Raw genomic sequence first — 26,640 nt, 5'->3', positions numbered from 1 at the left:
TTACATCACTGTGTTTCTTCATAACACAGAAAATAAAAAACAGAAACACTGGAGACCCAATGGTTTAAAAGTGTTTTGTTTTGGGTTTTTTGTTGTTTTTAATATCTCCCTCTCAACTTTAGGCAACACTACAAAGACATTCAAATAATAGGACAGAAAGGTTCGAACTTCCTGTTTAAACAATACAAAACAGACTGCAGCATCCTTCAGAAATAAAATAAGCAATACTCATATATGATGATGCTCTTGGTAAATGAGGATAAAACTTAAAAAAAATGTACATCAACTCTCAAACCAGAGTTGCTCAAATGTCCGCTCCTTGTCCTGTATCTTTGTGAAATTATGCTCATTAGGATTCTAACCAGACAAAACACAAACCATAAATGTTCCTCTAAATCAGTTTCTCATCTGTAATACACAACATGACGCAGGCACAAGGAAGAAAGCCAAAGGACTATAGTGATTTAATCATTACAGTAAGTATTCAGTCTTATTTTCTCTTATTTCTAACCATACTCTGGAAGAAAAAAAAGATTACTTGGTATATTATTTAAATTATGGCTGCATACATTGTCACTTCTTAAGTGCTTCAAGTCCCTCAGCATGCTACTGAACTGTGCAAGAGAAGATTTGTCACTTCAGAGGCAGATAAAGTATCAACGGAAAACATCATGTGTTGTGGGCAAGTTATTTTGCACTTGTTTTGATGGTGAGAAAAGGGGGACTTTGAAGTGTTACCTTTAAGCAAAGTAAACATCACAGTAATGCATATATAGCTCTGAACAGTCACTCTTATCTGATCTCTCTCACAGTTTCAAAGCCCCCTGACCACCTTTTTCCTTTTTTTCTTCTAACTGTCTGAGAAATGTGTTTCAGCAGCAAATATTCTGCACCAGTGTTAATTCAATAGCGGGATCGTAAAACTGAACTGGCCCAAAGAGCAGCAGCGTTCAGCTTTTTCTTCACGGAGAAAAGCTGCAAATAAAGTTTTTAAGGTGCCGATGTTCAAACTGCACTGGAGGCTTTAACGTCATAGAAAACAACACAACTGCACAAAATAGTGGTGGTTCCATCTACTGTGAATAAAAGGAGGGAAGGAGTGGTCAGTAGTTAGTGCGCTGATATTACTGAAATGGAATGACTCAATCAGTAATTTTCATGTTTTTCCACAAAGCTGATTTACTCCGCACACTGAAATCAGAAGGAATTGCTGTCAAACTTCAGTCCCTTACTGTCTTCCGAAGCTTTATTCCCTATAATTTGGGGTAAACGTGTAACATGTAGAGTCAAAGTTATATTCGTACGTGTATAGCTGTGTGTTAAGATTGTTTTCAACATAAGAAAAGTTTAATGTTGTGACATTCTACCAGTCTCTAAACTAGCAAATGCCTCCACTCCGAAGGCAGATGTCAAGCACTCGCCGCTTCTTCCTTCTTGTCTTTTTTGCCCTCCCCCTCGCCTTCACCCGTCTCACTGACGTCCCGTCGACGTTTGCGGTTGCGAGCGCTGGCCTTGGATGCCGGCAGGGATTCCATGCCCAGAACCTTGTGGATCTGACGGAAAGCAAGCAACCGCAGAGCATGCTGGGACCAGAGAGAACACAAAAGAGAAAAAAAAAGACGTTTCTTGAGGTTGTTAGTGACTATGCTGGATTCAGATGTACAATAAATGCTGTGTGTTGGTACCTGTGCACTGGCAGTTATGTCCTCTCTAGCTTGAAGTGCCATGCTTTCCAAAGCATCTGTTGGCTCCTTCTCACAGGGGTCCATTAAACCTGGTCCATCTGTGTGAAGGGAGGAGGAAAAGAGTTGATCACCATTTTGTAGCAACTCAAAATTAGGCACAGTGGATAAAAACTAAAACTTAAAAAAAAAAAAAATAAATAACACAACTAAACTCTTTCTTGAAATGAAAAGTTCTATACTTGGCATTCATCAACTGTTTGCCTTAACATGTATGCATTTGTGTGACCTGGCAGCAGGATGCCGGTGGAGATGCACTCTAGGACTCTGCGCATGGCCTCCCCTGGGCTGAGTGGGCCTGTGGCACTGCTGATCACCTTTTCCACCAGCAGCTCCATCGCCTGAAGGAAGAAACACCGTGAAATGGAAGAAGACATCATATATTGCGTATGTAACGTTCTAATACATTTACCTGTCCATAAAACATCAGCTTCAGACATTTGCCATATTTAAACTATCATCTCACACTGATACAGTCTGATCAAGCTCTGATTGAGTTACAAATGCTTGCCGGTAGATTTTTTTATAGGTTTCTCTCATAGACCCAGCAGGGACAGAGGCACCAGACAAATGGAAGACAGAAAACCTCATCAATAGTCAGCTTTAAAAGGCAAAACACGTTAAACGAAGCCACTTACCCAACAGGGCATCTTCCCCCATGTGGGAACCCGCTGACATAAATCTCTCAGCACCCGAATAATGATCACACAAGACTGCAGACCGTTGGCACGAGCCTTCGGAAATGATGAAAAAAAAAAAGAAAGTGTATACAGTCATGTTCAAAAGGAAGTACAAGGTTGTATGTATCAGGGCATAATAAAAAAAACATCTGGTCTTTACGATGCTTCTAAATTATTTAAAAACAACCTGAGATGAACAACACGAAATACTGCACAGTGTCATTACTTATTTAACAAAAACTAAGAAGCAGTGTGTGGAAAACTAAAAGCTATGACTCAGAACCCATTTAGCAGCAATGCCTGGAAGTAATGGCTGCTGTATGACTTTATCAGTCTCCCACTGTTATGATGAACTCTTTTAATACATTGCTTCAGTTCACTGAAGGCCACTGTAGGCGGCTTGATTTTTTTTTCTTTTTCAGCCATTCTGTTGTAGATTTGCTGCTGTGCTTTCAGGTTTCTAGCCAGAAATTTTACAGGCCAGCGTGATCATACCACTGGGGATGATGGGGATGGGGGTGGTGGTGGTGGTTGGGGTCACCTCTTGGTACCGACGACTGCTTGCTAATGCTACTGGCCGCGATCTGTTCTGCTAGCTAACTGCTGAAATTCTCAGCCTGGTGCAACGGCACCTCAGCAAGGCACAGCGCCGGGCAATCAACCGCTGGCTAGAACCGTGGGCTGGGATCATTGTCGTGTCGCATGACCCAGTTTTGGTCAACCTTTAGCTGTCAGACAGATGGCCTCACATTTGACTCTAGAATACTTTGATAAAGAGAGAAGTCTATGGCCCAGGTCCTGTGGCTGCAAGAAATCATCACCCCTCCACCATCATGCTTGACAGTGTTATGAAGTGTTTGTCCTGATATGCTGTGCATATGTGGTGCTGTACAGTACTGCCAAACTATGGTCTGTCCAAAAAGACATTGTTTCAGAGATCTTGTCATTTGCTCAGATGCAACATTGCAAACCTAAGCCATGCTGCTGAGGGAAGAACTGCTCACCTGGAGAACATTCAGAGAGAAGAACTGTTCTCCTGACAACCATTCAAAACAAGCCAGTCTTTTTCTAATGGTACTGGTATGACCTTTAACATTTAACATGCTGAGTGAGGTCCATAGAGTCTCAGATGTAGCTACTGGGTTTTTTGCAGTTTCTCTGAGCACTACACAGTCTGGAAATTGTCTGGGACATCCACTCCTGGGAAGGTTCTTGAGCATTTTCCACTTGTGAATAATCTTTCTCACACTAGAATGACGGACTCCAAATTGCTTGAAAGTATCCTTAAATCCCTACATAGATTGGACCACGATCAGCAAACTGCCTTAACCTTTTATTATGTCGTGACACGGAAAACCTCAGAATTGAAAGAGGGTGTACTTTGTTTTTCATCTATCTATACACAAACACACACCAATCAACAATAACATTATGACCACTGACATATGAAGTGAATAACACTGATTATCTCTTCATCGTGGCAGCTGTTAGTAGGTGTGATATAAAAAACAACACTTATACTATCACTCCAGAGGAACCATATAGAGTAACATTAAGCTTCTTGAGAAGTAACAAAACAGAAGTACAAAAAAAAAAGAAGTAGAAAAAAAAATCCCAGTGATGAGCCAGAGAGCTGGCAGGATTCTCCTCTTACCAGCAACCTCCGGAGGTTAAACAAAATCTCATGGTCTGTTTTTACCAGCATTTTTATAAAGATGACTGTAAAGATTTTGTCATGTCACAAGAGGAAAAGCACAGCTATAATCTCCCTGCATAAATTCTCAGTCATTCAGGTCACAGTGGTCTTGAGTGCTAGGGGGGAAAAAATAAATAAAAGGGGGAATTCAACCACCACTCACACCTCAACTTGTGACCTCAATAGCTCACATGATGGCAGCGTCAGGCAATGTCTCACTAAGGCTTTGCACCTTGACCTCTGTGGCCAGGACTGACCCACACCTTGTTTCACACCTTGGCTCATGTGAGGACTAACTGTGGGTCAACAACCCTCAGAACCACCTCCAAGGGAACAACTCCAGTAGGGGTCAAATACCTGGGACTCTGCAGCCTTTGTTTAAGAATTGAAAAAGCTTCTTGGATGGGAGGTGAAATGTCTTCACGAATCAAAAAAAGAAGCCTAGCTGCTAGCTAGCCTAGCTTTATTTGCAAACATGACAGCTACACAGTTTAACTAAATTCAGATTTAGTTTAATTGTTATAAGCTATATCAATGAGCTGAAACTGGGACGAGTAAATTTAAAGCAGCATTTAGTGATTATGGCTGTGGTCTCGGGTGTTAGAAATAAAACCTTGAGCTAGTTGTGATGCATATATACCTGAAACCATTTAGCATGGCGTAGCGCAGCTAGGTATTCCAGACATTTCTTCTTATTCAGGAGATCAGGAGGATCCTTCTCAGCCACACCTGTAGGAGATAACATGTACTGAGTCACAACTTGCAGCCAAACCAGTGCAAACCCCACATACTGACCACACTACCTAAGTGTAGGTGTGTAAACGCTCGACGTACAGTCACTGACCAGGAATGAGATTATCACTGGAAGTTTGTATCCACCTCACATGACAAAACATTTACGTCACTCCTTAAATTCTCTGGTTTGAATTTTTTAGGTGAGAAAAATAATGAGGGGAAAATATGAATGAGAATTGAAGTGTCAAACAAGATTACAGGCACATTTAAAATAGGAGGAAATCCAAGGCATTGAACAAGAAGAGTTATGAAATATATATATTAAAAAAAAGATTATTCATTCACATTCTGTTTAATCCTGACTGGCAGTGCCTTGATGGTCTGAGTGATCCTGTCTTTAGAACAACATTTTGACTTAAAACTCTGATGGGCCGAATGACTGGACTTTGAGTATGGGGGATTCAAGAAAACTGCATGTAATTCAATTCATTTCAATTTAATTTATATAGCGCCAAATCACTACAAACAGTTGTCTCAAGGCGCTTTATATTATAAGGTAAAGACCCTACAATAATTACAGAGAAAACCCAACAGTAAAAACGACCCCAATTCCTTTTTAACAGGAAGAAACCTCCGGCAGAACCAAGCTCAGGGAGGAGCAGTCATCTGCGACCGGTTGGGGACACTTTATTAGGTATACCTTGTTAGTACTTGGTTGGACCCCCTTTTTCATTGAGATCAGCCTTAAATTCTTCATGGCATGGATTCAACAAAAGTTCTGGAAACATTCCTCAGAGATTTTGATCCATATTGACTGACTAGCATCACACAGTTGCTGCTGTAGATTTGTTGGCTGCACATATATGATGTGAATCTCCTGTTCCTTCCTGGATTGAGATCATGGTCAAGAAAGCAGTCTGAGATGATTTAAGCTTTGGCGCATTGTCCTGCTGGAAAAACCCATCAGAAGATGGGCACACTGTGGTCATAAAGGGATGGATTGTTAAGGGACAATATTCGGGTAGGCTGTGGCGTTTATACGATGCTCAATTGGTACTAAGGGGACCAAAGTGTGCCAAGAAAATATCCCCCACACCATTAAACCACCACCAGCCTGAGTTGTTGATGCAAGGCAGGATGGATCCATGCTTTCATGATGTTTACTCTAAAGTCTGATCCTACTGTCTGAATGTTGCAGTAGAAACAGACTCTTAAGACCATGCAATATTTTTCCAGTCTTTTAATGCCTGACCCTGTGTGAATTGTAGCGGACAAGAGTGTTGTATATTCAGAGACACTCTTCTGCATACCTTGGCTGTAACAAGGGGTTTTTGAGTTAGTCTTGCCTTCCTATCAGCTCGAAACAGTATGGTCATTCTCCTCTGACCTCTGGCATCAACGGGGCATTTTCACCCCGAGAACTGCCACTCACTGGATATTTTTCTCTTTTTTTTCAGATCATTCTCTGTAAACTCTAGAAATGGTTGTGTGTGAAAATCCCAGATCAGCATTTTCTGAAATACTCAGAGCAGCCCATCCTGCACCACCAACCATGCAACACTCAAAGTCACTTAAATCACCTTTCCAGTCCATTCTGATGCTCAGTTTGAACTTCATCAGGTAATCTTGACCATATGTACATGCCGAAATGCACTGAGTTGGTGCCATGTGATTGGCTCATTGAATATTTGTGTTAATGAGCAGCTGAAAAGGTGTATCCAATCAAGTGCACAGTGAGTGTAATTCTCTCTCACTATAATAAAAAAAAACATCTAAAAACAAATGTTATAGTCTTTCTTCCAGTTATGATAGGCCCACTGAGCTAATTCATAAAAATAAAATGTGTTATTATTTAGTATGTAATCTGTTTAACCTGTTCACACTAGAGGAGGGGAGGGAAATGAGCAATCTAGTCAAAAGGCAGCCTGCACCCACCAGTAAACACTGGACTTTTATAGGTTTTCTGTGATGAACTGAAAACTGTGACTGCTGGATTTCCTCTTTTTTTTTTTTTGCTTTTGACGTTGCACGAGAAGCTGACTAACAGAATTTTTTTTTTTTTTTTTAAAGGTCTGATGATAACTATTTGAACTTTCTAACTCAAACATGGGTTTGGATGGTTTCTCACTCTACAACAAAAGTCTTAAATTTGGGTCTGCATTGCATGTTTTCTATTAATCTGCTCTAATTGTCTTTAAATGCAACTAAGCAAGCAGACACAGGGACAAGAGAAAGGACTGCCATTTCCCCTCATACCTCAGTATTTTAGGACAACGTTAACGTCAAACAGCAAAGTAAAAAAGTAGAGTTAGAGCTTTAAAACAACAAGACAAATGCCAAGATTAGTCGTATTAAAATAGGAGAGAATAAAATAATGTTTGTTTACAAAGATGTAGCCTGTCTCTGTGGTGGATTAAGATCATGAAATCACCAGAAAAAGAAAGAAAAAGCGGGGGAAAAAATGTGGAGAGAGTTTGAAGACACATTTTTAAGACTGGCCACCGAAAAATGACACATGGTGGACTTCTCCAGAACACTCCAGATGTAGTTACTGATGACCGTAATGAAGTAATATTGGGGCTTTCCACACTTCCATGTTCACTAGAACTGTAGCAACAACAAAGGAGATTAACTTTCTTACAGTGGAAATGCATAACATAAACAAAGCAACTTTTTTGAAGTCTACACTAGCATACCACCTTGAAAGAGACACCCACATTTATCATGGCTCTCAGAGTGGGAGCTTAGCGTTGGTTCAGCCCCTCTGAGGATGCTGAACAGGAGGCTGTTCCTTCTCTGAAAAGCTTAATAAACATGGGTGAACTTTGCTTTTCTTTTTCTCTTCTCAGTGGTATGTGTACTCCAGTGTGGTCTTCAGACGAGCCTTTGGCTTGTCTAGGTCTGCTGATACAGAACTGGGGCACTGATCAACAAACCCAAACAAAATTAAAAAAGAAAAAAAACAAAAGACAACGGCCACAGAAAACATCTCTAACATGTTTTCCAAATGGGAAAAAACACATTAAAATTCTGACAGTTATTGAAGTTGGTGGAGGAGTGTTTGCAACACAATGATCTTATAAAATGTTGCCATTGTTGCATGGGGAAAATAATGGCAATGGTTCACTGATGTCACCTTAATATTCTTCAATACTGATCATTGTGAGGCGGTAAAAGGACACTCCAACACCGTATCATTGATAATGCCACATAATGATGCAAGGATGAGAGGCGAGGGAAGTCACTGGACCTCAAAATCCCCTCAGAGGTATTGTCGCAAAAATGCAGAGAGAAGCAAAACTTAATCTGTGTGTATAAATGATGATATTTGTAAAAATGAATTTTAAATATTTTCATCCTTGGGCATTATCTGGACAGTGGTCATCTAATATTATAGGTCCCTAAAGGTTTTATCTGAGCATGTGTTCACAGAATAAACACACACCCCAGTGGCACAGAAAGGTCGGAGAGCCCGGCTTTTGGTTTCCATGTTGTGGAAAAGAAATAAAGAAGTTGGGGACTACTGTAACTGCAAAAAAAAGGGGGAAATGAAAGGAATGGGACAAATGAATGTGTGATTTAATTTTTATTTCAGGGGCTAAAAAAAGAAATACTGACTGTGGGCTTAAGTAGAAGTCCCACATGAATTCTTATGTAATTTTTAAGCCTAAAAATTAAGGCTATTTGGGTGGAAAGGGTGGAAGGGGGGGGGGGGGGGGGTGTATCTATATATAAGTGTATTACACACATTGCCAACAGTTGGTTGTCTGGTACTGAAAGCTTTGGCTTCTCTAACCTTTCTCAGCCGCTTTTCCTCCTGCCTGCTTGTCCTTCTCAGCAGCAGGGTCCTCCCTCATCAGCGGCGAGGTGAGAGATATGGTCACCTGCATTTTGGGCTCCTTGCTTGAAAATATCACGATGTTCGCCTCCTCGGGGTGAGCCTGCACCTCATACTGATCTTCAGAAAATGTCTGCCGGTTAAAAGGACACTTGGGATTACTCACTACAGAGGAGGAGTGGTATTGGGGCAATGAATAGCCTTGTTTGGCAATAATACAGGGAAATACTGAAATATTTTTAACTTGACTTCTTTCTTTTTTTTTTTTCTCCTTCAAGACAATTGGATTTTAGTTCCCTTAATTAAAAAGTTCAATAGTTGGTCATCAATAATAGCTTTATATTCACAATATTTATTAAAGGAAAAGGGGCTGCTAAAGAAGAAAAATCCCATCTCACTCTGTAGGATTCAGGTGTCATAACCAGGCAGTAAGTCTAAAGATCAGTGAAAAGCACCTTAAATGAAACACTGTTTGCAGCTACAGCAGGAGGAAGAAATGGTCAATCATTACAACACATCACAACCACTTCCTCTGTCTTGCGAGCCTTACTCTGAAAGCAGCAGCAATTTAAAAAATACACATTGGTGTTTTTTTTTTTTTCCCCTCAGCCTCCGGCAGGTTAGCCAGCCCATGAACATGGAAAAATCTCTCCCAAAGCCAGAATCTACACAGTATTGCCACAATTTTATATATTGGAAACAATAACAAATCAAATTCAAGACTCAGCTTGGGTTGAAAAATTAGCTTTACTGTGTTTCAGAGATGTCAATGTGGATATAATATCAAGCTTATAATTCTCACCATGAAGACATCTTTAATTTTGTACAGTCATGAAAGAAATGAAAGTGCACCCTCTTTAAATTCTAAAGTTTTATGTATCAGGACATACAACAAAAATCAGGTCCTTAGCAGGAGTTAAAGTTATTTAAATACAACCTCAGATGAACATGACACATTAAACTGGGTAATTTATTTAACAGACTGGCTTGTTTGGAAGGGTTACCAGGAGAAAGCCTCTTCTCTCTATAAAGAACACAGCAGCACAGCTCAGGTTTGCAAAGTTGCATCTGAACAAACCACAAGACTTCTGGAACAATGTCCTTTGGACAGACAAGAACAAAATCGAGATATTTGGCCATAATACACACCGCCGCATTTGGTTAAAAACCAAACGCAGCATATCAGCACAAACACCTCATACAAACTGTGAAGCACACTGGTGGAGGGGCGATGATTTGGGTTTGTTTTGCAGCCACAGGACCTGAGCACCTTGCTGTCATTGAGTTGACCACGAACTCCTCAGTACACCAAAGTATTCTAGAGTCAAATGTGAGGCCCTTTGTCTGACAGCTAAAGATTGGCCAAAATTATGGTTACACAACAGGACAATGACGCTGAGCACAAACAGTGGCTGAAATGGCTGGTTAAAAAAAGAATAAGCAATCGCCCAGTCAAATGCTGGCAAAACCTTCAGAGAGCTGTGTCCGCAAATCTCACTGAAGCATCGTTCAGTGAGACCAAAATTCCTCCACAACGATGTGAGAGACTGATAAAGTCATACAGAAAACAATTAACTCAAGTTATTGCTGCTAAAGGTGGTTCTACTAGTTATTGAATCATAGGGTGTGCTAAGCTTTTTCACACTGCTTCTGCATTTTGACTTAGATATTGTTAAATAGATAATGACACAATGTATTATGTCATGTTTTGTTGTTCTTATGAGGTTGTTTTTACCCAGAAGGACCAAATTATGTTTTATTATATCCCAATACGTAAACCCGTAGAACTGAAGGAAGGTGTACTTTCTTTTTAACATGACCGTATATGTGGATGACAAGCTGCTTTTATTTCTGGCTGTGGGGGACAGCTGTACATTCTCACTGATATTCAATTAACTGCTCTAGTGTACCAGATAAACCCAATTGTAATACTTCTGACGTGGGATTTTTCTGGTTTGGTATTCTGGTTGCTAAAACCTTGTTTCCTCTTGTATAACAAAAGTGTTACAAGTTTTTGTTACACAACCGTGAAACCTTCCCGTCCCTCTGTGTCCAGGCCTTATGACACAAGTCATAAGTCAGTGGATGACAAACAATAATTTCTTCTTTGTAAATACCTACAGTGCCTTATAACACCATTGCATGATGAAATATTTTAGTTCTGCTTTTTAATCCCACATTCAGTAAGTGTCAAAATAATTTTAAATTTAGGATACAAGTCACACTGATCATGGAAAAGGTCAAACCATTTCCTAAATTATATCTTTTGTGAGGTTTGCTTACCGCCAGTTCCTTTGGCAGCTGTTTAGCTATGCTCTTCAGTAACGAGATGGTGGGTTTCTTAGCAGTCAGCAGGATGAGCTCTACATTTCTGTCTCCGCGGAGCAGCAGGCCTTTCGCCAGGATGCCCACCCTCATCACGCCTTTCAGCAGTCGTGCCGGGTTCTCAGTACTGTCAGGGATACACACAGACAAAGACTTCTAAGACTGTTTTTGCACATATTTAAAATGTTTTTATGCAGTGTTAAGGTGAAACTGCATGAGATGTTGTCCATTTACCTGCTTTTGGAATTATTATAAATGTGTAGCATGTAAAAACATGAACTGTGAACACTGGCCAAAGTAACACGCCAAATAAACGCAAATTATCTGCCAGAAGTCACATTTTACCCTTTTTCGTCTCCTCTTTCAGTAGCAGCATCATCAGCTAGTGTTTCCTTCTCCAGCAAAGAGTCTGAGACCAGTTTCAGAGCTCTCTCAGAGTGGGAGACGATCCTCTGAACAGCCTGTAGCTCCTCTTCCACTGGGTAAATAGTGGAGTGTTTGGCCATTATGTGGCGGTCATCAAGTGAGTCGGGTCGACGCACACAAGACTAAAGAAAGACGGGGGAGTAAAGTGAACTGTCACACATGGAGTGAGATCTTTTTTTTTTCTGTACACAAAACAGATGAGTAAAAAAAAAAAAAAATGCTGTTTCAATGCTCACCAGTAGAGGGGGCACTGGCATGCCAGGGCGGCTCATGAGAGGTGGAGGTGCCATCCTACGTCTCTGCTCCCCCCAGTACATCTGCTCCTCCTCTACTCTCCTCCAGTACAAGTCCTCCTCATATCGCCTGCAGGGGGAGGAAAGGATTTTAATGCCATTCATCAAGAGTCATTTTTTTTCCCTAACGGGGGGATGCTATGTCTGCCATTAATAATACACTGGACCCATAAAAAGTCCTTTACCAAAAATATTTTTTCCACTCTAGAGCATTCCTTAAATGACCTCAGACATTTAAATTACTTAAAAAGACCTAAGATTCCACTCGTGAATCTAAAAATGTGAATAGGCGACCTATTTATGTGGACTCTTATCTGGTAAAACAATTAAATCATAAAATTGTGAAATCCCATTTGATTATAACTTTTCTCTGGCTGTTGAGGGTTAGTGTATTTAATTATACCAGAAAGACCATGTGTATAACCAGAAAGAGACAAGAAAATGGGAAACATGTAAAAAAGTATGTAAAAACAATCTGAAAAAGTTTAATTTTTTTCCATGTGTACATGGAAATCTTCCAGTCAACTAATCAAATTTGGCACATTTTGTTTGAGTTCACCTGTATGCATGTTATCTCCCTCATCTTTTACTTTTAGAAAAAAAAACCCAAAGGAAACCTGCAAACTTGACTTCCAAATGGGAAAAACTTAGGTGTATGACTCACTCTGACCTCATCTCCATGTGCCAGCGCTGCTCATCATCTCTCTGTCTCTTCAGCACCGCCTTCTGCTTCTGCTTCTTCAGCTTGCTCTCCTGCAGCTTCCTGGCCCGGTTGCTGGGTTTGATCTCCACAGGAAGCTCTGGGTTCACTTTCTTCTACAGAGGAACACAGGGGGACAGAACAAATGTGAAGGTGGAATTTAACAAAGATTTAATAAGAGCAAAGGAACATGTGAGCCTCTACTTTGTCTCTTTACAGTATCGAGGCAACTGCCTGACAAGAGTGTGTAAAAGAAAAGCCAGTTTGGAAGTGCCTTAAACCTGAATTCTGGACAGACAGACTTCTCACTTGATTTAACACCTCACTGCTCTGTCTTTAGCACCGCTCGTGTCGTCCTTTTACTACAGCATGATGTTCACTTTGTAAATGATGGTCCCATTTAAAATAAAATAGATGAGAAATTTAAGTATGCTTTAAGAAGCGCTACATTGTGGCTGACAAGGTCAGATTAAGCCCTTGCTTTCGAAACAGTTGGAGACTGAGCCGATACCTTGTATTGCAGCCTGTGCCTTCTTCCCTTCAGGTGCATGTCTTTAGCATTGGGATCATTGAAGCTGCATTCGCACAGTTTACAATGGAACCGAATCACTTTTCCATCATCATTACGAACCTGTAATAGACGAGAATTGGGATGAATACACAACACCAATAAAATCTTTATGAGTGAAGTTCATTATGTAAAAATGACATCAATGTTTAGATATAACATTATAATCTTGTCACAATTACAACTGAAGGCTAATCAAAGCTGTATTATGGGTTTCATGTCAGTACTGATGACTGAAAGCACAAATCTGGTCAGATAGAATAACCTCAAATCATTTCACTTCAAAATTTACTGCAAATAATTTTCATTTGCATAGCTTCCAAAAACAAAACGGCATCGCAGTCAGTCACTGGACTGTGATGGAAAACCTTTCCTGCCTACCTCTTCTACATAGTCGTGTCCGACCGGTTGGATGTCCCCCTGGCCTCCAGCTCTGTCGCCATCCTCATCCTCACTCTGCAGTTCCATCTTCTGGACTGACAGCTGCGCAGGCTCCTCAACCTTGGCTGCCACCACCACTGCTGCCGTTGCTGCAGCTGCAGGGGGAGTGCTGGTTGGCTTATTGGCTGTGAAGCAGGCCAGATGTTAACACTTTAAAGGGGTCATTTAAGAAACACTCTAGGCTCATTTATTTATTACTCTACTTCCAGTTTGATTATTAATTTTAACATATACATTTCTTCTAAAATGTATATGGTCTCACAATTACAGAAATTTCTGAATAGGAAGAATTTCCAAGAAGCAACTGTTAAACACTTCATTCACATTTGACCTTTCTTTGACACTTCTATGGACCAATACATCGCTGAAGATTACTGACTGGTAACTGCTAAACAACACTCAAAGCAAACTAACTTAAAGCAACCACAAAAAGAAGCAGAATGTTGTGGTTTCATCCTGCAGAAAGTGGCTTCTTTTTCTGTCCTTGCTGGTGAAATTTCTCCTCCTATAGGACGTCATTACACTTCACCTGCTTCTAAACCAGGTCATTATTAGAGGTGTTCATTCCATCTTGATCTTATTGTGTTTATCTAGCCAAACAATATTTATTCACATACTTTTATAGGTTTATTCCACATTCATTGTACTTGTTTCATTTTGTGTCTTTGTCTTGTGTTCAGCACTGTGTTTTGTGTAAAACCAATTGCTCGGATTAACAGAACAATTCTTTTGTTGGAAAAAAACAGACTGTGATTTATTTTATTGATTTAGAAAACTTTGGAGCTGCACTGTACTTTACTGAGAATGAAGAGGGGCTGCTTAGGACCTACAATTTGACACACCTCTTTCTGATATATCAAAAAAGAATGTATAAACCCACTAAAGGAAAACTGATGTCCTTTCTTTGAACAAATAAATCTTAATGCAATGCTTAATTGCTGCACAGCTATGTTACACAGGTAAAAATGAATATCTCAGAGGTCAGCTGAATTAATTCAATATTAGATATGGGAAAAAAAAAATCCAAAATGATCCCTATAACAATTCAACACACTTACAAATGACAGTTATTTTGGAAAGAGGAGTTTTCTTGACTGGTGTCAGCGTTTTAGTCATGGTGTTTACAGCCACCGGTTTGGGAGCTGCAGCAGGAGCTGCAGTGGTTGAGACCGAGGCAGGAGCGGAGGAGGAAGAGGAGGAGACAACTGGAGGTTTTCCGGCCGTCGTGGTTGTGACAACTGGAGTAGAATTCACTAATACTGGCTCAGTGGAAGGTATAGGTTTGCCAAGCTTGGTGTGAAGTTTCACCACCTTTCCATGGTTGACAAAGAGAGACACAAGAAGATACAACCATTTAAGGCTGGTGATACTTAATCCCATCCCAAATCCCTCTGGGAGGTTTTGTTCCAAGACTTGGCAGGTCAAATGGAATATCACATGGATACACCACACAGTCACGTCCACTACTGAAAACATGTCAGCTGCTTTTTTTTTTTTTTTTTCAGAAATAACAAATGTGAAGAGACCGAAGAAAAAAAAGTGTCACAGCTATGCCTACCTTCTGATGTTTGGACCCACGGATATGAGCAGCATAGGCATCCACTCCTGTGCAGGAGACATCACATAACTCACAGCGTAACTGAGTCTGGACCCCTCTGGGGCCATTGCTGGTCCCTGTCTGTCCACCAGACTTTAGAGCTGCTTCCTTTTTCTTATGCTTCTGACCCTCAAGGTGCTCCCGGTATGTCTAATGCAGTAAATGAAACAAGTCGACAATGTGAACCATCCAAAACATCCGTGGAAGTGTGGGTTTTCATTTCTATACACTGTTGTAGAAAATGTAAATATTCTGACGCAGTAGTTCCCAAAGTGTGAAGGAACTGCAGGGGGGGGGCTGCAGTAATAACAGAAATTCAGTTTGGCATTACTCACAAGTATGCATAGTCACATATTTAAATAAATGTACTTATTTATATAAATGGGATTTTCTGGTTGGGAACCACCGTTCTAATGTCTGTTTATTAAACTGTATTGTTACTGTTGTATTTTAAGGATTTGATACTACACAATGCATGTAGGGAGGTAAGTTACATTCTTCTTAAATTAATTATTAAATTATATAAATTATAATTTATAAGGTGCTCCTATTTAGTGCTGTGTTACTACTACACAACTACATAACAGCTACATAATCATTGCCTTTACAATGAGTGCAATGAGTCCTTGTTGTGCTCTGCAGCCTTGGTAAGCTCAGATAGTGGAACAGGAACATATTTTCAACCTGCTGCTGGTTCTGTTTATACCTGCACTCCAGCTCAAAACAGATTACAGAAGGAAAACAACTGTTACGAGCTCCAGTCCAAGAGGCAGCTAAATGGTATCATAGACTGGAGCCATGGCTGGATAGTTAGAAGCAACTTTCAGAATAGAAGCGAGGTGATTATTAACTAGTAAAATAGTTTGCAGATGGCATACTTTTCTCAAAATAATGCATACAAAAAGCTAAAATGAGTCATCAGATATACCTGGGAGGCTGAACCAAATAACATCCAAGTGCAGGAAATACTGAAAACACATCAGGGCAACTCTTAAAAAGAAAATGTCAACTTTTTATCATTTATAATTGCCTACCTGAGGGCCTGCACAGCTGATCTTGCAAATGTCACAGTAATGAAGCTGCGGCTGCTTGGGAGGCCCTTTGGGCTTTTGCAGCTTGTTCTGGTGAAACGTGGGCTTTTTGTAGGTGTTTCCAGTTGGAGCTGTTACCATGTTGCTGCCTGAGTTACTCCAAGATGAGCTTGTCAGCTGCTTGGGTGGTGGCTGGATGGGGGGCTGGGGCTGCTGGGGCTGCTGGGGCTGCTGTGATTGCTGCGGTTGCGGCTGGGGCTGGGAGAGAGTCTGCTGGGTCGGCTGATAATAGGTGGGGGTGGATGCTGAGGTGTAGCCAACTGAATCATATCCAGAGTAGCTAATGCCTGAAGGGTGAGAGAGCAGAAGAAGAGACTGAAGACAGAGAAAAGGACTAAAGAAAAGAAAGTGGACAGGATATGGGTCAAGCATGAATAGTCAGCACTCATACAGGAAATAAGCTGCATTTCAGTTTTCCTGGGACTAGCATCCAATCTGCTTTCACACATGTGCAGTAAGAATGATTTTATTTTATTGTGCTTTTACTGAAATTATTTTATCCTTTTCCTTGGTGGCTTTATTTGTAAAGAACAGAACCTCATTCAGTCAAATTTTTAAGTGGTCTAACAGACTGATTGGTGAACCATATCTGAACCTAGAATCCCTGTACTCCAGACAGCTAACACAGTTGGCTAGTTGAATTTTTTCTTAACTCCTCAGACCCTTTTCATAGTGAGTTTCAGTTTCTTCCTTCTGGACAAGGTTTTGGGTCCTAAAGTGCAGAACGACAAGGTTTAAAAACAGCTGTGCTCCAGCAGCCATCACTCAGACAAACAAATCACAGCTTTGTTATTTTGTGGGTTACATAATGCTCAAAATTATTAGTAGATTCTTTTTTCAGTATTTTGCACTGTGCTTATTTGCTGTCTGTTGCATCTGTATTGAAAATGTGCATGTGAGGATGGATGACTCATAACTGCAGACCAGATGTACCTACAGGTACAATCCGAATGCATCAGCTGTGGCACAACATACTTCAAAAGTGCCGCCATTCACGGACTTCCGGGAACAAATACCGTAATACCCCTATATGGCTGTGACGTGCAATTTCTGGGCTTTCAGGAACCATTTGCATTTTTCGATAGGACAAACGGTTGCAGAGTTACGGTAAAAAGCCAGCTGATCAACGTTCCTTTGATAAGCCGACTCTGTGCAGATACACCACGTCTCAATCAGCTGTTCGCTGCTATTGAGGGCAAGTAACGGGCACTTCAGCGGCGATTGCCCGGCGTTAAAGGGCTACAGATGCAGCTTCTTAGCCAGGGTTGCTAGCCTTAGCTGATAACTTATGTATGCTCAGTTCTGCCTAAAAAAAAAAAAAAAAAAAAACCCAACAAGTCTAGGGCCAAAATGGTCATGTTAAGAACTCTAAAATTAGTCCATAAACCAAAAGGTGACATCACAGTGGCTACAGCAATACAGTCTGTGTTATCTCACCTGAGTAGGAGGTGGCTGCAACGCTGGAGCTGAATGAGGAGCCGAGGGTGTATGATGAAACTGGCGTTAGGGGCTGCTGGACACTCGTGGACACCGGGTAGATGTTGTAACTGGTAGACACAGAGCTGGAGGGGGCCAGGGGTTTCAGTGCTGTGACCTGCCTCTGGGGAGGAGGCGGCTGATTGTACACAGTGGAAGTGGCTGGACTGTAAGCACTCTTCACTCCTACTGAAACGAAAAGCAGGAGTGAGGGGTGAAGAGAAAACGGGAGGAGGAGGAGCACAGGTGGAGAGGAAGGACAGAGAGAGTTGAAGGATATGAGTCATAGAGTGCTTGTTCAAGAGTTTTTGGCAGGGCAGGAAGGATCCTCATTTCACTAACAAATGAGTACCAGAGATGTGCACGCACAGAACAGTGCAGTGTTTTAGGCACTTACGTGATATCAGCAATAAGGCATTGTTCTGCACTGATAATCTGCTGCTGTATATATTGCATCCATTGGTTTTTCTCTGAGCCACATTCATACCATTCAATCAATAGATTTCTATTTCAGGCTACAAGTTCCAGTGAACAAGGAAGCAAAAAAATAAACAAAAAAATTACAAGAATGATTTTGAGAGCACCAGTGAACCTGCTGAGGTTCAAGTTATCTGCAGCCAGCGAGCGCTCACACGATGTATGAGTCACCAAAAGCTGAAAGCAGATATCCAGAGTCACTGAGTCATTTAAATAGAAGCAAGAACAGCTTGTAAGGATATGAAGATGCTGCTCATATGATCAGCAACTGCTGTACTGACTTGCTGTAAAATTAGGTTACAGATTAAGAGGTCCAAATGTGTTAGAGGACACAAAAAGTATGACATCACAATAGTGTCCTTCGGCCCTTCATAACACTCAGGAATGATTTTTGAAGAATGATTTCTTCAAAAACGTTTGCCTGGGAGCGAGGGCTCCAAAGTAGGCTGGGTTTTCACTCTTTAAGATTATTTCCCATTCAATGCAAAGGCTGAACCACACCCAAGACCCACACCCGTTCTAGCTACACCCGCTTTTTGACCAGCACACAGGTAACAAATAACAGGGTTTTTTATTTTTTGGATGCACTTTTTAACAAATTTCATTTTTAAAAAATGCATGATGAATCACTACCAAAAGTTATAGCACGCTGCTCCCAATCAAGCCTCGTGTCTTAAGACAACCTTTGCAGTTGCTGAAAATCTGACAGAAGAAGAAGCAGCTTAACAAACAGTGTGCACTCACTCAACTACTGAAACTTATGCTTCAAAGCTGAGAAACTGTTAACTATTTTAATGTCTTATTCATAAGGAAACCAGTAAAAAGGGTTATTAAGAGCTACATCAGATTATAGGCTAACAACCCATTCATCCACTCATGTCTGCTGTCTATTGGAGAAATTATAGTAGTGCGTCGGCAGTACGTTGGCAGCTTCAAACTGCCCGGTTACCTGCAGATAGTGTCTGGTGTCAGATGGGCGTGGTGTCAAAAATATGTGGTACAATCTATCTGTGGGCTACTCTTGCTAAGTGCTGCTATTGGTCCATCAGTCAAACATGGAGAAGAGTGAACTTAGTGAAATTTATAAGTGAAGCAGAGTATTAAAAAAAATGACAAGTGCCCAGTGGAGCCACTATTGTGTTTTTCATGCTGTATTTTTGATCTTTGATGTTTTTCTTGTGTGTGTGGGTTTTTTTTTTTTTTTTAAATGCTTCTCCCATTCCTGGTGAACACAGCTGTCGCTCCCTTCTTTGTTCCAACCAACTTGCCAACCAGTCAGAATCTGACCGATGGGTCGCATCATCCACATCGAGCACTGTGCAGTTGAGATTTTGGAGGACGGGAGCATGTTTGTGTTGCTTGAAAACCCGTCTCTGTAGATATCTGCAGTACCATAAATTAACCTCTCATCTCTTCTTTGATACAATCATGCTATACAAAGTGACCATTCTGGCCAGACTTCTATACCAGTTACAATAAGCACTATTTATTTTTTTCCTTTTTTGAGTCACTGAAACCCAATCCGAGTACAGATTCTGCATTGTCTAAAGTCACCTTTTTAAATCATGGAGGATGTAACATGCTATATTTGGCAAGGAAAATGAACCAAGATTAGTTCATAGAGTTGAAATGGTGGAAATGCTTGTGAAGAAAAACTTAAGATTTGCAGTAGAAAATGTGAGGCTGATTTAAAACAAAATAAACTGGTTTACATGCAGTATATCCACTGTTATTACCACCTAATGCTATTATCCATGAAAAGCAGAAATCAACTCATATTACATAATGTTTGGACACTGGAAATTAAAATAAACAGACTCACCAGTCTGGTAGTAATTCTCCGTAGGTGTCCTCTGAGCCGTTGCTATACTCGTCTGGTAGTACTGTTTATTGTCATAGGTAGTCACTGCAGCAGGGCGACCGTAATTGTAACTGTCCTGCTGGTGTTTACAAGAGAGCATTCAATCAACACATATTAAACCTGATCACTGCAGATCATTTCAATAACATGCACAGATTATTTGTGAGATTAAATCTGCTGAATTCTTAAAATCACACTATATTCCTCAAAATAAAACCTGCTTCAAAATATCTGACATGCAAAAAGAAACGGAAGAGCAGAAATCATAAGAGAAGCACAAAGAGACTGACCGTGTCTGAGTATACCTGGTACGTCTGTGGGGTGGTGGTGGGTTGCGGGGGATCTGGCTGTCTGTAGGTGTAGTCGGGGGGTGCTTGGTGGCTTTGATAGGCCGGGTAAGGGGCCGAGACCACAGGTCGGGCTGCTTGGACTGGAGCCGGAGAGTAGGACGCGGTCACAGCATGAGCCACAGCCGGAGCCTGCTGGACACTGTAACTGGCTGTGGAGGGATGGGAGTAAGCTGGGGGAGGCTGGGTACTGAGGGAGGGGAGGGGAGAGGAGAGGAGGGGGAAATAAAGCAAAAAAAATAAACTTTTACTTTTTTAACATTAGTTTTTCTGTCATAACAGTCAAACATAATAAAGATTTTTCAAAGCCAGCATTCAGACCATCCTCCTCCTATGTTTTTTACATGTAACATGTATTTTGTCCAAAATATTTTAACACAAGGTGCAAAAAGATAAAGAAAGGGGTACCTAAGAAGTACAACAAGCTGTCCCTACCTGAGGCCTTAGAAACTGCCAAGCAAAGACTCACAGCCTTGGCTAACCACTTGAAGACGTATACCAGAGAGACAGAAATCAGGGGAATAAACCAGATGTTCCCCACTGAACCACAGTGGATCTAAGAGCAGACCACAACAACCTCCCTGAACAGGGTCCAGAAGCTATCATAGTGGCAGACATCCAAGAAAGAGTCTGAAATATGAAGAGTATGTCAATGCCAGGCCTTGACGTGATTCACACCTAATGGCTTAAGAAGCTAACTGCACTCCATGAGCACCTGGCAGCACAAATGAAGCAGCTGTTAATGGACGAGACGCACCAGGAAGAGCTGACTGAAGGCCAGACAGTCCTAATCCCCAAAAATCCCCTGAAGGGACCGGTTCCATCCAACTACTGGCCAATAACCTGCCTCAGCAGGAATCATAATGACTAAGACGAACAGGCACATGGATCAAAATATGAGTGGGGCCCAGAAAGGAATCGTCAGAAACACCAGAGGAGCAAAACACCAGCTACTGGCAGACAGAGCAGTCACTCGAGACTGCAAGACCAGACTCACCAACCTGTGGTCTGCCTGGATCTACTACAAGAAAGCCTATGACTCAATGTCTCACACATGGATCCTGGGAATGCCTAGAACTGTACAAGAGTAACAAGAGCCTTCATCAGGAATTCAATGGGGATGTAGAAAACAACCCTAGAGTGCAACCCAATTGCACAAGTCACCATCAAGTGTGGGATTTTACAAGGACATGCTCTGTCCCTATACCTCAGCCAGCAGAAACCCGAGAAAGGAGAGGAGCAAGAACAGGATCCATCATGGAAGGACACGGTACAGCATGTACCACTGGCAGACAGAAGAAGTGGCTGATATAGAAAAACTCTATAAATGGCTGGACAAAGCTGGGCTGAAAGATAGCACAGTGGTACTAATCATGGTGGCACAGGAACAAGCTCTAAGCACAACATTGATAGAGGCTTGCACCAGGCAAGTCCCCAGGTGCAGGCTGTACAGAGATGCTCCTGAGACAATCCAACACATAACGTCAGGGTGCAAGATGTTAGCAGGCAGGGCATATGTGGAACGCCATAACCAAGTAGCTGGCATAGTATACAGGAACATCTGTGCCGAGTATGGCTTGGAAGTCCCAGGTCAAATGGGAAAACCAAAGGTGGTTGAGAATGACCGAGCTAGGATCCTGTGGGACTTCCAGATACAGACAGACAAACCGGTGATGGCTAACCAACCAGACACAGTAGTGGTAGACAAGCAGAGGAAGAAGGCGGTTACGGTAAATGTAGCAATACCAAGTGATAGCAACATCAAGAAGAAGGAACACGAGAAGCTCGATAAATACCAAGGGCTGAGAGAAGAGCTAGGGAGGATGTGGAATCAGCAGAAACACCACCTCTGGTGTTTCTGCCGATTCCTGATATTGGTAATCAGAACACTCAGGGCATTGACCACCAAACTGGGAGAGTGGTAGACTGGGAGCTCCAGCAAATTCCAGGAATGACATCCCAGAATGCTGTCCAGAAGAGCGCAATCGCAGGAACAGCTAAGATACTGCACAGCACCCTCAAGCTTCCAGGTAAAGGACCTGAGCTTGAAGGACAAAGACCGCCCTTCTTCCAGTCCCTGGAAGTGTTTCACAGCCCAGACAAGCCTATTTTCCTTATTCTGATGTCTTAGCAATGGCTTTCGTGCTGCAACTCAGCCGGTCAAACTTGCAAATTGAAGTCTTCTTTTTACAGTCAAAACTGAGACTTGCTTACTAAGACCACTACTGAGCTGTGGTCCTGTGAGCCATCTATCACACTAACTGTTAATTCTCAGAAACTTGTCTTCTGATTCTGTTGTGGCTTTGGGTCTGTCCGTCCTCTTCCTGTCAGAGTTTGCCCCAGTTTATGAGTGCCTTTTGAGTGCCTTCGCAATTTCTCTGTAGGAAAGACCTACACATGTGTTTTGATGGTCTGTCTCTCTTTTATTGTTAATTGCCTTTTTTCTTGCTATTTTTATAGCAGCACACTATATTCTGCAGTACAGTACTCTTCAAATAATGCTCATGAGGGTAAACACAGTGTGTTCCAACATTACTGTTATGCAGCGGGGGATTCCCACACCTGTAGGAATTGGTAGCACCAACTTTCAAGGCTTCATCAACTTCCATTGCTGCAGAACAGCTTTAAGTTGATAACCCATTTTTATATAATTCTGAAATGTACATTACTTTTCAGTTTTAGGTAAGCTTAATTTTTTTTTTAACCTCTGGCAGTTTGCCACTTACCTTTGTACCATTTTACGCTAATCAATGGACTTGAACTGCTTTAAGTTTTTATTTATACACACACACGTATATACACTTAGCAAAAAAGTAAGGAAATTTGTTTGTTCGATTATTTCTCTGTTGTAACAATTCTTCTTGGCAATAAATCTTACACTGTTTGAAAGCCTGTTTATTGCCCCTTAAAGAGTACAATATTTGTAAGGAAGCTGTAATTATGGGTTGAGCCCATGAAAAACTTGCCAAATCTTCTCTGGCAATGCCAAACAGCTTATTCATTTTCCTTACAAATGTGACACCATTTAAGGAGAAATAAACAGGCTTTCCAACAGTATAAGATTTACTGCCAAGAAGCATTGTTACAACAAAGAAATAATCAAACACAAATTTACTTACTTTTTATATGGCTCCTCAGCAACCTTCTTGTTCACTGCATGGTTTTTAAAGGCACACAGCAATTATAAGCAATGGCATCAGCTGACAACATCTTTATTAAGCTTTCGGTGTCAGACTGGACAAGAATGTTAGTGAGCTTAAATTAAATGATGCCTTAAAGGCAGAGGTGTCAATTTCATTGTCACTAAGGGTCACAGAGGACATGAGTGTTACATCAATAATGAGTTATATAGATAGTTTACCGACATGTCCAAGTAAACCAATATTTAATTTTGTTCTACAGACATATCTACAAGTCTCATCTAGCCTGTGGAGAAGGTTCCATTTAAAAAAAAAAAAAACATTAAACTGATGAGGTCAGTACAGTACAGTTCAGCAATCTGCTGGAGAAACTGGATATACATTAAAGTAAAACTTGCTTTTCATGCCCCATACTGTGTGACTGGGTTAGAAGAGACTTACTGTCCTGTAGCTGCATGCCTCTTTTCAGTTCAGCAACTTTTCAAAGCAAATTATATTCTTTGAAAATATATCAAATGCATACACAAGCTTCTCTTTACACTCAGTCTGTCCCCGACCTCAGCGGAAACTGTCCTCCTTTGGTAACAGCTTTCCTTTTTGGTCTCGTCCTGTGTTACAGAGGATTTATACTTCTGTGTTAAATCTACGCTGTAACCTGCTGTGCACCTCCCTGGAAATGGAACTCCAGAGCCCACAATTATTGTGATTGGCCTGGCCAGTAAGGTTGATTTCTCCTATGCATTTCTGGCTACTTTTTTTGCTGCAGTTTTTGAATTTATCAGTCAGATAATAACAATAATAGCCTCAATATACAGACTCACAGATGTCAGCAAATTCCTGGAAGGGAGACTGCCAAAACTATCGGAATGGATGTGAGGAAACGTACAAAAAAGTGGAAAAGCTTGGGGGACAAATATGTTTGCTTCAGAAAAGAAAGAAAGAAAAAAAAAAAAAAAACACGCACAAGCATGAATGCTGGTAACAGTGTCGGCCACTTACGCAGGTCACGTTGTAGGCTCTACAAAGACTGTCAGACTACACGTGCTGCGGAGGCTTGCCTGTCTATTTAGTCTTGCGTATGCAAGGAGTACAAAAAAACAGCTACAACCAAAAATTTATGCAGCAGCTAAAATGATGGGTGGGCCAGATTAAAATTTGCGAGGAGCTGGATTTGGTCCTTGGGCCTTGATTTTGACATGTGCCTTTAGGTCACAAAAGAGCACACACATGCTGTCAAAGTTATAGCACAGTTTTATTTAAAAATCACAAAACAAATCAATTTACAATAAAGAGGAGGCTGCAATCGACTGGTTAAATATTCTTATCGTTCACTACCTCATATACAGGGAACAAAAGCACAGTATGTGTGTTTGTTCAGAGGAATTTTTGACAGCCCCTCAGACAGGTTTAGACAGAGCCGAAAGAAAACTGCCGGCAAGTTAAGTTTATTTAGTGAAATATAAAAGACACATCTGTTCATCAAATAGTCTGAATTAAAAGAAAACGACAAATCGGTGATGGAAACGCAGAGGAAAAACTTGTTTAAAAAAAAGAAAAAAAAAGGTTGAACCCAATGTTCTGACACTATCCCACACATTTCCCCAATAATGACTGGGGGAAAAAATCAATATCTTCAGTCAGACATTCGACTGCTGACCTAAATTGAGGTCAAAATATACTGAGACTCTCTGATAACAGAAAATACCTATCTGTCATATTGTTTGTGCCACCTAGGTTGTGACAGTGCTTTATAGAAATCCTGAAAAATATTTGATTATTGCCTTGAGATGGTTATGTGCCCTGATTTGTTAGTGAACTGGTCTTTCCTGCCTGGAGGTTGAATACTGAATATTTTATGAGTACTAGTGACAGATAATGACAGGGCTGGATTTATTATAAATGTGGAAGAGTTAAAAAAATAAAATAAAATAAACAAACTGCAAAGGAAACCCTGAGCAGTGTGGTACTGAAAAGCAGTTCACTCCTGTTTGTCAGGTTTGTTGGCTTAAGTGCAATGCAGCACAACAGACAAAAGCATGAAACCTTCTCAGCAGAATGGAAGCTACATCCCATACTAACTGATCACCTGTCAAACTGAAAGGCTTGATTAATCAGACAAACTTAGCCAATCCATACTGCTGCTTTTCTGAGGGTTTCTTTTATGCCGAGATGCTGCCTCTTTCCTCTCTGTAACTGCATGTCATAGAAACCTGGAAAAATGCGGTTTTTGGGACACAAGACCTTCAGTGATGCCAGACCAGGGTTAGCCTTCTTAATCCCAAACGCTGGCCAAAATCTGACCCGTCACAGCTGCAGCCAGCTCGAGTTACTCACCTAGCTGAAACACTTCTTACTACTGTCCCCTTTTAGTGCTGTTACAGTACTGGTAGCTACTGCTGCTGTATAGCGCTGTGGTTCACCTAATGTCAAGCAGCATGTCGGGAAGCGCTGGCCTGCGATCTTGGTCAGCTAATGTTAGCTAACCGAACCAAGCGGGTCAAGCTAGCCGTGTATCCCCGCACTGCCACGCAGCGAAACCCCACGGGTGACCGTTTCTCTGCCGATACACCCCGGCCGCTGACACCTGCGGTTCAACACGTTCGCTGACACCAACCCACGTCACACGAATTACCTGTACTGCGGACCGGCACCATGTGTGAAGCCGAAATAGTTGCTTGCAGCCATCTTGGCATCTCCGGTACAGTACAGTGTGCTGACAAACAGCAGCGGAGCGGCGACACCGAAACTCAAGATAGTTCCCCCCTTCGACGGCTGCCAATGCTCACACACCGGAACTGTGAAGGACAGAAACAAACCGCTCTGTCTCTTACAAACAGGGAGCTTTCAACGAGGAACTCTGTCGAGGCCATGTACTGTCGGTCAGTGTGTAATTTCAATTAATATATGATAGCGTTTTTAATATGTACTGAATTGTATAATTTCTTCATTTAATCGCTACCCGCATGCGCACAAAAATGAAAAAAAAAGAAAGAAAAAATATATATAAACACGTATAAACGTGTGTAAAGAGGTAATAAAAGATTAGCCTGTCCAATGCCATACTTATCAGGGAAAGTTACAAGTCACCAAAAAGTCACAAGCTTTGCAGATTTTGTTGAAGATGATGGAAACTACCACAAAGAAAATTAAGCAGCATTATATTATATTATATTCCGAGAAATAGAGTTTCATCCTTTTTTCTAGGGT

The 26,640-nt window shown here is 41.2% G+C and overlaps 1 protein-coding gene across 9 annotated transcripts; it reads right to left on the bottom strand.

The window, feature by feature from the left end:
• Nucleotides 1–85: 85 nt before the first annotated feature.
• zfr2 (zinc finger RNA binding protein 2) lies at nt 86–26,179 on the bottom strand. Of its 9 annotated transcripts, none has more exons than XM_030726848.1 (19): nt 26,066–26,179; nt 20,237–20,483; nt 19,908–20,025; nt 17,570–17,797; nt 16,076–16,419; nt 15,003–15,191; nt 14,503–14,755; nt 13,385–13,569; nt 12,947–13,066; nt 12,400–12,551; nt 11,679–11,805; nt 11,362–11,564; nt 10,975–11,143; nt 8,650–8,824; nt 4,759–4,847; nt 2,381–2,476; nt 1,972–2,083; nt 1,686–1,783; nt 86–1,583 (listed from the first exon to the last, which is right to left on the bottom strand). In XM_030726848.1, the coding sequence occupies exons 1-19, from the start codon at nt 26,116–26,118 to the stop codon at nt 1,410–1,412; spliced, it is 3,132 nt and encodes a 1,043-aa protein (XP_030582708.1). In that variant the 5' UTR covers nt 26,119–26,179; the 3' UTR covers nt 86–1,409. The 9 variants fall into 9 exon arrangements, with proteins under 9 accessions (XP_030582708.1, XP_030582711.1, XP_030582710.1 ...); XM_030726851.1 differs by having other exon boundaries at nt 12,406–12,551; XM_030726850.1 differs by having other exon boundaries at nt 17,570–17,794.
• Nucleotides 26,180–26,640: the final 461 nt, after the last annotated feature.

The sequence above is a fragment of the Archocentrus centrarchus genome, chromosome 4 (assembly GCF_007364275.1).
Source record: "Archocentrus centrarchus isolate MPI-CPG fArcCen1 chromosome 4, fArcCen1, whole genome shotgun sequence".
In the NCBI taxonomy this organism is placed as follows: Eukaryota; Metazoa; Chordata; class Actinopteri; order Cichliformes; family Cichlidae; genus Archocentrus; species Archocentrus centrarchus.
Note: the sequence above shows the minus strand (reverse complement) of the source record. Positions and strands in the feature narration are given on the sequence as shown.

Coding starts and splice junctions, on each gene's coding strand:
- zfr2 (XM_030726848.1), bottom strand. CDS start 26,118: ATGGCTGCAAGCAACTATTTCGGCTTCACACATGGTGCCGGTCCGCAG. Junction 16,420..17,569: donor TGCAGCCACCTCCTACTCAG/GTGAGATAACAC, acceptor CTCACCCTTCAG/GCATTAGCTACTCTGGATAT. Junction 1,584..1,685: donor ACATAACTGCCAGTGCACAG/GTACCAACACAC, acceptor CTCTGGTCCCAG/CATGCTCTGCGGTTGCTTGC.